Here is a 13,686-nt window from a genome sequence, read left to right on the forward strand (position 1 = left end):
CTGGGAGTAATTTTTTTTTTTTTTTTTTTTTTTTGGTAGTTCATGCAGCCCCTGCCACATATTACATGATTCCACGTATACAAAATGTCTAGAATAGGCAGAGGAAATGAGCAGATGAGTGGTCGTCAGCATGTTAGGGGCTGGGGGAGAGGACCGGGAGTCAGTGACTGCTCCTGGGTATGGGGTTCCCTTCTGGTGAGGAGAAAATGTTTTGGAATGAGACAGTGGTGATGGTTACCCAACAATGGGAATGTACTTTACGACACAGAATTGTACACTTTGAAGTGGTGAAATTTATATTATGTATATTCTAATCTTTTTTTAAAAAAAGCAAACCAGATTGCAAAACGCCAGCCACCACTTAGTGCCCATTATTTACGTATCCCTCGTTTCCACACATACCCTGCCCCCATCCCCAAGCACAAACCTCATTAATGGCTGTGTGCAAATTAATAAGAGAGAAATGAACCATCTGGTCACCTCAGTGCCATGATGGTCAAGCTTTACTGGAGACCTGTGAATAGGAGGAGGCAAAATATCCAAGAACCCAACGCATCACCTTGCATCTCTGCTGCATTCTGACCTATGCAGGTTACTTTGAGGGATGAGTGTGCACAATGATGTTTGTAGTCACCTAACCAGAGCCTCATCAAGAACTAAGCATGTGTCAGCTCTTCACCACCCGCCAAGTTGGCCTTTCTGGGACCCTGCTCAGCTGCACTGGCTGAGGCTGCTCTCAAAAGCAAAACCCCAGGAGGAGACGCGGACACGGCCCCAGCCGAGGAAGATCAGAAGGGAAGAGGCTGGAGAACTGGAAAATTCAGAGTTGGCCTGAGAAAAGTCTCCAAGTAGAGGGAAGACTGCCCCAAGGCCGTTCAGCAAGTGCAATATGGGGTGACGGTCGGTACTATCCAGCAATCTTTTCCCTTCCCAAACAGCTCAGATCCAAAAGATGGTCCCAGGGGCTGCACTAGCTATGAATTTACCCGTATCCTAAAAACCATCACCTTCTATTTATTTTTAGCACCCCATTGTCAGATGTTTTCAGAGAATACCTCCTCCTTATAACCACCACTTTGTGTGTGTGCAGTTAATTACACTCCCAATGACAACGGTTTGAAAAATCCCAAGGCAATTAAGCGCAAGAGGAACATTCCACACCAAAATGCCGAATTGAGCGCCTGCTTCGTTGACATGTTCTGATCTAGACAGGAGGCGTGGCTAGCCTGGAAGATGTGGAGGCCCTGGCTGGTTAAAGGTGCACATTAAACATACAAACAAACGAAAAATACCTTGTGAGCTCTTCTTTAATCTTCAAGGGTTCATGTGGGTAGAATTTCACTCTAAAGCACATGGTGTATGGTGGATGAGCTGAAACATCATAAAGAAAAGGCATGAGAAAAGCAGCAAAAGACCATGGACTCCAACACACACAGGAAAGTCAGCCGTGAAGTTACAGCCTAGCTTGGGAGAGGGGGGTGGGGACAGGGGAGAAAGGGATTTTTCTGGAAGAGGCATATCTTATGCCCAAGGAAACAAAGCCACAGTGACAATTAAACTCAAAGAAAATGCTTGACAGGACACCCAAAGCAAATGCGGGACACAGGCAACCTAGTCAGTTAGCACATCTTTCCACGTCACGTTCCCTCCAGGTCACAGCTTCAAATAACATTCTTCCTTCAGATTCTGCCCACCCCCTCGTGACAGACAAATTGCCTGTTGAGGCCTTGGGCCTAGCAAAATATTTTTCAGACTGTGAGGTGGAAAAATGTCACTGGACATGACTAGTTTTCCCAAGACGATGGTGCCTTTAAACTAAAATCGCAATTTTAAAAATGATTTTAAAAATGAGTCAGCCATGCACAGATCCTACATTATATACATTTTTGGTATTATTTTAGTATTATCTATGAAGCAGTCACTATGAAAATAAATGCTTTTATGACTTCTTGATTTGTATGAATCAAGATAGCAGTCTGAAGTTCTGATTGAGGTTCGTGATTCTAGAATGTTCTAAGTGTATTAAGTATCTGGAACTCAAGGACCAGCTAAGTGGATTCCTATGACATCCTTAATTATAAAACCACTGTTGATTTGCAATATTAATCTAATAAGTGCACACGAGTATAGTAAGAGGCATTCAAATTCCAAATAGCACATAAAATGAACACCTTAAAATTAAAGAAATATGACAGTATTATTATTTCTATGGATCCCACATATCCACTCATGTTTTGCCTATGTATCAGTATGTCTTCTTGGGATCAACTCTGAGTTTACATCCAAATGCAAATAGGAAGCAACATCCTATTGTCCAAATCCTCTTTCATAGTAAGAAGGGGCTAAATCCCCAGCCATCTCTATAATGGCAGGGGCTATTCTGTAGGTAGACAAATTATGTAGAAAGAACTATCAGCATCAAATATGAATGCATATTGAGTATAATTTAATATGGAAAACAGTTCTTAAAAATAATTTGAAAGAAAGCATCCAAATCACAGGAAAACACAGAAGCATCTTTCTGGCCACCTCAGCAGAGAAAAACCGATTATACACATACACCCACACACACAGATGTCAGAGCTCTTTCCATTCAGTGCCCTACTTCCCCACCAGGAACTAGCAGATTTCCTGAGTTGGATGCTCCTAACCCAACGCTGTGTTCCCTGGATTTAAGGAAACATTTTTCTGGAGCACTAGGAGAAAATAAACACCAGCAAAGAAACAAGGAAGAAAAAATACACCTGATTCTCAGGTCATTCATCTTTCATGATATCTAGAAGTTCAGCTTTGACTCAAAATTTTTCATCTTTACACATTCCCCAGATTTCATTTGTTCAAGTCACCACCTCCAAAGGATTAAAGCCAATGGTTTTTCATTATGAAATCTCTGGATTATCTTTAACAGAAAAGTTGAGACCATTTTTCTAAGAGAAGAACAATAGACCAAATAATGGAAATAGCATAAAAAAGGAAATTTTCTTTCTTTCTTCTTTATTAGTCTTCAAAATTAATACATGCTGAAGCGCAACCAATAAAGAGGATAGATAGACAGATAATAGTAGACAGTTGGATAGATAGTGGATAGATAGATGGATGGATGGACAGATAACAGACAGACAGATAGATAGATGGATATACAGACAGATGAATGGATAAACCATCCCCTTTCATTTTTCTTCTTTGTCTCTATTCCTATCCCGTCTGTCCCTCAGGTCCCCACCCACCTTACCCCCAACTCTCCAACCACTGTCAACAATTTCACCCATATACTTCCACCCTCTTTGCCATACTCACACAAATATATGCCCAAATATGATCACATAGGTGATGGATTTTTTTTATAATGTATTCTCACAAAATGAGATCACACTACATATGTTTCTCTTGCTTTTCTCACTTAACTCTATATTCTGTCCATCCCTCTAGAATAGCAGTTATAGATCCTACTCATGGTCTATATTAACTGCATAATAGTTCATATTATGGATACATCTGAATTTATTCCACTATTTTCTTTTCTTTCAGGTTGCTTCCACATTTCTATATTTTTATATACATCCTTGTGCAGATTTCATTAAGTATTTATATTTTTACTTCTATAGAACAGACTTCCAAATTTTGAATTGTTGGGTCAACAGGTACACACAAATGTTTCAAAGGGAGCTGAAAAATAAAAGCCCACTGAAAGTAAAGTGGGGAAAGAAGAATCAAAGATGATACCAAACTAGAGCTGTCATTTTCTCTTCCTCTTGGTCAGCGTATCTGCTTACTATGCCGTAGGCTGGCTTCAGTAGGTATCTGAGCTCACTGGCTACAACTCTCACTCTGCCTAAGGAATCAGGCACTGAGCCTCAGACAGCTCCCCAGGCAGCCATCTTTGAACACCCCCCATAGTAGGAAGTCCAACACAGGCATCCTCGTTCATAGTCTGAGGCTCCAGAATAGTCTAATGCTTCTCCCACAGGCAAAGCCCTTCCAGCATTTGAAGGAAGCTCTTAAGTAGCCCTTATGGTCCTTCTGAGCCGTCTGTATAATAAACATCCTCCATTTTGTCAACTGTTCCTCACATGGAACTGTTTGGAGTGCCCTCATTCTGGGTATATTCTTGTCTGTTTTCTCAAGTACCTCCCAGGGATGGCAACAACCACTAGGGTGAGAGCTAGTTATGTCCAGCCTCATCAAGAACCTCCCCCTCAAGGGCCTCATCCCATTGTTGATTCATTCTGAGTTTATGATTAACCAACACACTTAATCTTTTTCAAATATGCTGTTGCTAAGTCACACAGAAAGTCACCTCTGACAGCTTCCATTTTCTAGGATGTGATCATGGAAGAAATTAATACAAGGTACTAGGGATACACTCACCACTAGACCCATTATCAGAGAAGGGATGAGAGCAGGCAACAGAAACACAGATACTTCAAGTCTGAAATTTTTTATCCATATTCTTCTACCATCATATAAATCCCTACTAGGTCCTTCTCTCATATTGATCCAGCATCATTGACCCCATGTCACCAATTAAGGAAAAAGTTTCCCTGTAAGTTAAGAGGAACACATGGCTTTGACATAGTGGACCATGTACCGCAGCAGGGACCTGAGCTGACAAGAAGTTCAACCTCCTTGCCCAGGCCTGAAGAAGCCAATGTGGCAACAGGCTTCTCCTTGAGAAATTCTCTTAAGGCTCTGGAAGCAAAATTATATGATAAAGCTAATAGTCAAGTTAAGGAATGTTTTTTGACAGGGTTGGAACAAGCTGAAAAGACAAATTATTTCTCCCCCAAAATGTTAATTTAGTTATGGATGACAAGATTTATGAGGGTAGGGAGCTATAGATCTTGTTCAGCTTTTTATTCCCAGAGCTAATGATTGATAAAAGATGGACTCTGTCTGGCTGAATGAATGATTAACCCCAAGCTTGAGACAGATGTCAAAGAAAAAAAAAGCCATGTCCTGCTATCACGTTCATCCCATCAAAATATTAGTCTAGAAGGCCCATAGCCTGAATTATTATGACGATTCCTACGACTGAGATTTTGAAAAACTCTGGCCCTATATCTCAATTTCTGCCCTTCAACATCTGGAACAAATTCACGGACGCTAGAGTTGGTTAGAATAGCTATTCCTAGCGGGAGGATTAATTAAGTCAAGCAACAAATGCTTATTGAGTACCTACGAAGTATTAGGCACAAGTTTAGATGTACAAATAACAGTAGCTATAAAATATCAAGTTAGGTCTTCATGGAAGACGTATCTAGTGGAATAAACAAGTGTAATATCAAAATTAATAAGTGAAATACATAGGACATTAGGAGGTCATAAATGCTATGATCAAGAATAAAGCAGAAAGGATTTAAGGGGTGAGAAAACACCCCCCACCTCTGTTTCCTTTTCTCTTCCTCACTGTACCTAAATCCATGCAGCTAAGAGCAATTCTCTTTACTACCTTCCAGGAAATCAAAGAAGGGAAGAAATACAATTTAAAATGTTAAGTCATCAAACAAGGGGATAGAGGAAAAGTCACCCCCAAATGTGCTGGCACTGGTTTGGAGCACTGGCACCCACCCACACCAACTGGGTAACTACTGTGAAAGTGAAACTGGTAACCCTTCATCAGTTTGGTAATGGGACTAATAAGTACAACTGTAACTCTTAACCCAAATCTGCTCCTTCTCGGAACACAGCCTGCAGTCATTTATCCATAGATGACATTCTTACCTGATACCACAATAGCAAAATGTTGATTTAGTGTTTTGCAGAGACTCAAGCCTTCACCACAAAACTGGCCAAAACCAGTCAGGACCACTGGCCATCTCTTTGAGCATGTGTGTGAGTCCAATGGATGCAGCACAGAAGCTCCTAAAACTCAACCCTTGGATCATACTAAGGATGCCACTGATAACGTAGGCAAAAGGTCTACACAGGTACAGAAATCAAGTACAACCCTCACCTACTTATTATCGGATTCTGAAGTTAAGTAGCTCCTCTCCCCTATACCCTGATCCTTTCTCCTTTGCCTTTAGGTACCCCTGACCCTCCCGCTTTGAGGAGGCAGATCTGCAGCTTGTCCCCCACAAACATCTCCTTGTTTGGTTACCTCTCCAATAAACCCTTTCTTTGCTTCATAGTTGATGTCTCAGCAATTGGTTTTGCTCTGTATTGGGCAAATGAACTTGGATTCGTATAAAAAAGGAGTCTTTCCAGTATCAACATGGCAGCTGGCTGGGACATGTCCAAGGTGGCGAGTCCCCTTATAGAGATGAGCCTGTTTCCTTCTCCAAGAGACTATAGGTCTCGGCCCTTCCAACTTCCATATCTTCTTATTCTTAAGCTACAGGGGGAAAGGGACAAAGGATGGCCCCTATCTGTGCCAACCATTTGGTACATGATCAGTAGCTGGAAACATCTGACGAAGGAGCTACCTGTGGGACAGCCCACACCATGCACTGGGACCTTATGCCATGGTGTCATCATGAACAGCCGCTGTGTGTCTTTATGAGACCAGGCAGCATGGTCACCCCACGGGGGAGACACTGTAGCCCATTTCTACTGTAGTACTCAGGCTTCAGTATCAGTCACAGGTGCACATGGGGTGGTGACAATCTCAAATCCCCCAAGCAATGAGTCCCCAGATTTGGAGGAGGACTCTCAACAGTGACTTTGAGCAAGCCACCTAAATTCTCAGTTTCCTGCCCTGGAAGAGGGGACAGCACCAGGGGCCACATCTGCCTCACACAGGTGTTTGCACAGGCCCTTAGCAAATGCACATGGCACACTCCCCAAATATGAGCTTTTGTTTCATTGGGACGTTTAGCCTACTCCTACTGGAAGAACAGAAGGAGATGAAGAGTTGGAAATGTGAGGAGACAGAGAAGACGGAATTGAACTCAGCTGAGAAACATTTACTAAGCCACATAAGTGCTAAAAACAAGAATACCACTGAGTAGCAGAGGAGGGGGGAAATGCCAAAACCCACTTCAAAAATGCCTGGAGCACATAACTGCACTGAGAATAAATGGGCTCCCTCTCACAGAGGCCCATCCCCTGCAAGACAAGGGCTGGGGAGGCCAAGCATCTCCCTAGGGCAGCTCGGCAGAGCTGGGCAGCAGCAGATCCCAGGGTATTATCATTTGGGTAGTTGGTTAACATGGAGAACACGAGAGGAACAGCCATTTATAAAGCAGAGACAGATTTTTCTCATCTCCACTTTGAGATCTTGCCCAGAAATGGGGTTGGGGATGAGCACGGATTAACTGAACAGGGTCCTGGGTGAGAACGAAGAAAACAACTTTCTATTTTTAACCAATGACAGTTCTCAAATCTTTATAAGAATAATTAGGGTTTGGGGGAGATTTTTTTTGAGAGAGAAACATCACTTAGCAGCCTTCCGTAAAAGGAGTCTTCCTCCAATCATCTATATAGAGCTATAGGAAAACAAAAAGCATAACTGCAGGAACATACATATAAACACATGCTCTTTATCATAAACACTCAGGCTGACACCTATGAAGAATCCCCCCAAACTCCCTTAAACTGCAGAGGAAGCTTAGAGCCCGAGGCCAGCAGGTGTCTGGACCAGGTCTCTCCTGTCCCCCCCTCCTCTGGGAGTCCCTGGGGTGGGAACTGATCAATCTGTCAGATTTTAAGACTCAGGAGAAATACTGCAAAGCATTTACTGTTGCGAACAAGACCTCTAGACCCCTGCAAATAGGGGGCTTGTTTCCCAATGGGCCCCTAGCAGGCATCAGGGACTCCTGGTCTTTTCAGCACCTCTAATAGCTTTTTTTTAATTCTTAACCAAATGAACAGTGTCCCTCCCATGTCTTTCAGGAAGGGGAGGGGCAGGGGCTTTACAGTGAGAACCAAGGGGCACACCCCACTTCCCTGTGCATGTGGCATGCATAGTGATACTGATGGATTCATCAGTGCTGTCTCTTTCAAGACGAAACCTCTCAGGAGCACCAACTCTCTGCACATGCGCAAAAGGACACTTGAGCACCAAAAGGGCAGAGCATTACTCATTCAACAAACTATAACTCTTGGGATATGTTTTAACGAGCCAGCCGGAGAACTGCTCTCTTAACGACTGCTCTCTTCTTGTTGGAAACGATTATGATCTTGCCACAACTGTTACTATCATCATCATCAAGAGTGATAATCCCTCCGTCATTCTTCTACTGAAATGACAACCAGCAGCCTCCAAGATGCTACTGGCACTGTGTTGCCTCTACTTCCAAAGCAGAGAGGGGTTTTTTTTTCCCCATTGTATTTAATTCATCCTCCTCCTGTTAAGTTTCTTGGGTTGGAATCACACACGCAGGCGTACCCACGCACACAAACGGATGCACTGAGAACTTCGTAAGGGATCCTGGATCACCAAGCCGCTGCCTCACAAACACTTGTTCTCAGAATTCTCTGGCTGCCTGTGCTGTTTAGGAGAAGCTCTAACAGGGACTTTAGGGTCCAGCACCTCTAATCTCAAATTCAGCATTGGGGCAAGCTTCTATGACCAAACTGAAAACTCTCAGCTTCCACTTCCTCCTTTGTAAAATGGGGGAAATAATGGAACCAACCACCCAGGGTAATGATCAGTGATCTTTCTCCGTAAGGAGGCAGAGAGTAAATACTTTTGACTTTGTGAGCCTCAAGGTCTCCGTCTCAACCACTCTGCTCAGCTGGTGTAATGCAAAAGCAACCCCAGACAAGATATAGACCAGTGGCATGGCTGTGTTGCAACAGGACGCTGAAATCTGAATCTCAGATCACCTTCACAGGTCACAAAGTCTTGTCTTTTGCTTTTAAAACTATCATTTAAAACTATGAAACCTACTTTGAGCCAATAGGCCCAGACAAAAATAGATGGCAGGCCTTTGGTCCCAAGGCCATAGTTCATTGATCCCTGATACAGAGCCCATGAGGAGGATGACAGGAGTTAATAACATAAAGCATTCAGCAGACTGTCTGATACCTAAGTACTCAACCCATAGGATTTGTTACTATTCTAGAGGGCAAAAAAGGAACTGATATGGATGAGGGAGAGCCCTTCAACTTGACCTAGACCTATGGAAGCATACCTCTGAGATATTGTGGGTTTGGCTCTAGACCACCACAATAAAGCAAAATAGCTCAATAAAGTAAGTCAAATGAAGTTTTTAGTTTCCTGCTTTGCTCCCTAAGAGCATGGTGCAATGACCTGAGAATTTTAGCAAAACAAAAACAAAAGTTAGCAAAAGTACATGAAACTGAAGGCAGGAGACCCAGGTGTGTGCTTGCTGCAGATGTTGTATAACTACACCCTCAGGAATCATGTGGGTAGGTGTGAATCAACTAGTAATAATGATAATTATAAAAGCCAAGTTCAATTACTTATGTAACTGCATACTAAGATTTTATACTATGAAATTGCATCCAAAAATGAGGCATTATAAAGGCTTTCCAACCAAATGGAAACAGATATGAATAAAACCACCTACTTGACCCATGTTTGAATCTCCTCCAGCACTCCCATTCCAAGCACAGAACTTCCTGGTCCATCGGGATTATCATTCACACATTTAGACCACTAACACATCTGTAGTTTTGAATCATGTGGCCCAGGAAACAACATGGGTGCTCCCGAAGGTCAAAGGAAGCCCTGGAAGTATCTCCCAGTGATACAAGGGAGATGCTCTTTTCTTTCGACTTCCTCCTCCTTCACCCCATCACCCACCCTTCTTCCAAAGAAAAAGAGTGTTGGGTCCTCCCCGAAGCCCAAGAACTGACCATTGCACTCAATCAAAATGACATCAATGTCACCAACCATACCATAAGAATAAGGCTAAAAATTGTAAACCTGTGGCTTATGAAAATGTGTCTGTCTTTTAGAACTGCACACCATAATTTAAGGGTTTTTTTGTCATTACTATTATTACCATTATTTCTTTCCCTTTTTCATGTGTAACATGAACACCCCTTATTGGCCCAGGCTGCATGGACTTTCTGATATAAGGACCAAATGGGGAAATTTTCAATGACACAGCTGTCCTTGGAAGAAAAAGAGATACCATGCCAAACTTACTGAACTAACCCTAAAGTAACAGAAGGTGGCATCCAAAGCTGGAGGGAAGCAACAGAATGAAGAAGCCTGGAAAGAACGAAAACAGCCAACAACTAAACTGCAGCAGTTGGGGACCTATAGTTACTTGATTTATGCAATGGGTTTTCATCAGGTGTGTGCTTGGATTTGTTCTTAAAGAACATGGCAGTTGACCTTCTTTTACCTGGTCCCTAAAAAGGACATTTTTTAATTCTAGTCCACAGGCATTTATTAGGAGCTGATTACATGCAGAGCCCTAGCTTAAGCCATGGACCAGGTGGAGAAATCTTCCAAATTAAATACAGAAGATATGATTAGACAAGTATAGACTGAGGCCAATGGGGCAGGTTGCCCCAAGAGGTCAAATTTGGGGTTACTGTCACTATGGGCGTCTGGAGAAGTAAAATGTGTAAAGCTCTACTATCAGAAGCATATGATAAAGGTCTGCAAAAAAGAACACATACAAAAAGTGGGGAAATAAGCCACAAAGCAAAAGCATGAAGGCAACTGAAAGAACAAATAGAAGGGACGCGGGAGATCTGAGTGGAGGCCACTCAGTGCAGTGGGCACTGAGCAGTGTTCCCAGAAATTCCTGCCCACCTAGAACATCGAAACGTAACCCTATTTGGAAATAGCGTCTTTTAGCAGATGTAATTCATAATTCATTAGTATGTAACCCAAGTCATACTGGGTTAGGGTGAGCCCTAAAACCAATGACTGTTATCTTTATAGGAGAAGGGAAAGAGGCTTGGACACACACACACAGAGTAACACAGGGAGAAAGCGATATGAAGATGGAGACAGGGATTGGAATGATACAGACACAAGCCAAGGAAGGAACGCCAAGGCCAGCCAGCAACCACCAAGAGCCAGAAGAGGCAAGGAAGGATTCTCCCCCGGAGCCTTCAGAGCGGCTTCAGAGCTGCTCTAGCATGGCCCTGCTGACACCTGGAGTTCAGACTTCCATTCTCCACAACTGCGAGAGAATGGATTTCTGTTGTGCAAGCCGTGCAGTGGGCATAGTTTGGTTATGGCAGCCCTCGAGGAAACCAATGTACTCAGCAAGCAGAGTGCTTTTGGAAGAACAAAAGTGGAGGAAGGCAGGCATCCAAACTGGCCTCACAAATAGGTACGGGACCTATGGCTTTTCTCCTGATCCTCACCCCGGAGCAAAAATCTAGGCTCCTTGTCCTCTCTCTGTATGCTACAGAAGATTTGTTCCCGTTGAGGAAATTATTCAGCAGCAAGGGAACCGTTCACTAGATCAGCCTCAATGGGTGCTGGAAAGCTAAGGAATGCCACAGAAGCACGAACGTTCACAAACAGCACCATCAGAGACAGAGACTGCATGCCAGCTCAGGCTTCCAGGCAGAACCATCGTAACTTCAAGGAAGGAACACTACAGGCACCAGCCAGCAACTTGACTCTCTGGCTGAGTTACGCCATGCATTATGCAGAAGCTGGCGGTAATCCCCAGCCTGATTTGCATGCAGAAGCCATTTTCAAGCACCCCTGTTCCTTCAGGGTGCTTGGTAGCAGCACAGAGTCTGATAAATAGAGCAAGAAGGTGATCTTAAACTACCCTGCGGGGCTAATCAGGTACCAGCCAGGATTAAGCAGAGAACCTCTTCTGGAGGTGAGCCTCCTTTCATCTAGGTCTGTATTTCCATAGTGCATTTTTAAAAATTTTTATGCTTATTTATTTTTGAGAGAGAGAGAGAATGTGCATGAGTGGGGGAGGGGCAGAGATAGAGACACAGAATCAGAATCTGAAGCAAGCTCCAGGCTCAGAGCTGTCAACACAGAGACCGACACGGACCCACAAACCGCAAGATCATGACCTGAGCCTAAGTCGGATGCTTAAGCAACTGAACCACCCAGAAGCCCTTCTATAGTACATTCTTAATGCATAATGGACTTTGACTCCTCCCTTCCCGACTCCCCACTTGTCTCCTCCTAACTTTCCCTCTCCCTCTCTTTCTCAGTTTTTACATAAAACGGTCTCTCCTTCTGTTTGTTTTCTCTTTATTACCAAGTGATCTAGGAAAATATTCTCATTGTAAAAGATCTGAGTAGGGGCACCTGGGTGGCTCAGTTCATTAAGTATCAGACTCTTGATTTCAGCTCAGGTCATGATCCCATGGTTCCTGGGTTTGAGCCCTGCATCAGGCTCTGTGCTAAGCATGGAGCCTGCCTGGGATTCTTTCTCTCTCTCTCTCTCTCTCTCTCTCTCTCTCAATCTCTAAAAATAAACTTAAAGAAGACCCGAGTAAAACATAAATACTTAAAAATATATAGTTATTTTGAGAAAGAGAGAAAGTGCAAGCAGGAGAGGGGCAGAGGAAGAGAGAGAATCCCAAACAGGTTCCATGCACAGAACCTAACGTGGGGCTCAATCCTACCAACTGCAAGATCATAACCTGAGCCAAAATCAAGAGTCAGATGCTTAACCAACTGAGCCACCCAAATGCCCCAAAACAAAGCAACTATATATAATAAAATGTATGTTGTCACCTCCCTCTACCCTACTCTCTTCCCCTGAGGTAACCAGTTAGTACAGACATTTGCGAACCTTCTCTTCATTTACATGTTCATCTAAAATAATCTGTTTATTTTCTTATAGAGGGATCATTCTCTAGGTGGTATTTTTACCTGCTTTCTTAACTCCAAGATCTAATAAATCTTTCAGTGTCAATACTACAGGCTAATGACTGCATTCCACACAATTTATTCAGCCTTGCCAAAATTACAGGCTTTTTGTTTCTTCCAATTCTCAATGCTAGAAGCAACACTACAACAGATTTCCTTGCATTAATATATACCTGTGCTTGGATAAATTTTGCTTTCAATAGATTCATGGAGATAAGCTCATTGGATCAAGAGACATAGGCATTTTTTTTTTAACACATCTACACTTTCACTTCTGACTTACACTTTAAATATCCTAGGTATTTTCTTCGAATTTACCACTTAAGTCTCATAAATTTTGATGCTGAATACTGTTAATCATTCTAACCTAACCTATGAAGCATATCATTGCACAGTGCAAAATTAAAATTCAAGAATCTCCTATATAAAGTAGTTTATTCTACATGGAGAGAAAGTTAAAACTTATCAGAGGAGTCAAAATGAGTGATGGCTGATAATTTTAGAGAGAATTTTAATTCAACAACAAAAATGTAATCAAATAAACTAAAACATAATTTTTATATTATCTTCTAGCTACTTTTTTTGAGTACTTCAACAAAAATGAAAGAACTAAAAAAATCCAATGGTTAAATTATTACCGTTTTGTTACAGTTCTTCATTTATTATGCCCGGGACAGGTTGTCTGTCCTAACCATGTGAAGGGACCCAGGCATTTTGAATCTAGAAAGACATGGCTAAATTTCCTTCCCAAATGGCTTTTCCAGTTGATACACCCCCCCACTCCTGCATCAGCAGTGTTACCATCCTGAGTGTTACCCTCATCCTCAGAAGTGTTACCATCATCCTCATCAAATGGATATTATCAGTATTAACCATTTTCTCACTGTAACAAAAAATACCTTATTTTAATCTACATTTTCCTTGTTACTAGTGATATTGACCGTCTGTATATGAGTTTA

The 13,686-nt window shown here is 42.5% G+C and overlaps 1 protein-coding gene across 1 annotated transcript in view; it reads right to left on the reverse strand.

The window, feature by feature from the left end:
* FRMD3 (FERM domain containing 3) overlaps window positions 1–13,686 on the reverse strand; it is a 299,629-nt gene that overhangs the window by 112,049 nt on the left and 173,894 nt on the right. The window contains exon 4 of the mRNA XM_077749548.1: window positions 1,293–1,371. Coding sequence (XP_077605674.1) covers window positions 1,293–1,371 — 79 coding nt within the window. The remainder of the gene's footprint in view (window positions 1–1,292; window positions 1,372–13,686) is intronic.

The sequence above is a fragment of the Crocuta crocuta genome, unplaced genomic scaffold (assembly GCF_008692635.1).
Source record: "Crocuta crocuta isolate KB4526 unplaced genomic scaffold, BGI_CrCroc_1.0 scaffold99, whole genome shotgun sequence".
Lineage (NCBI taxonomy): Eukaryota > Metazoa > Chordata > Mammalia > Carnivora > Hyaenidae > Crocuta > Crocuta crocuta.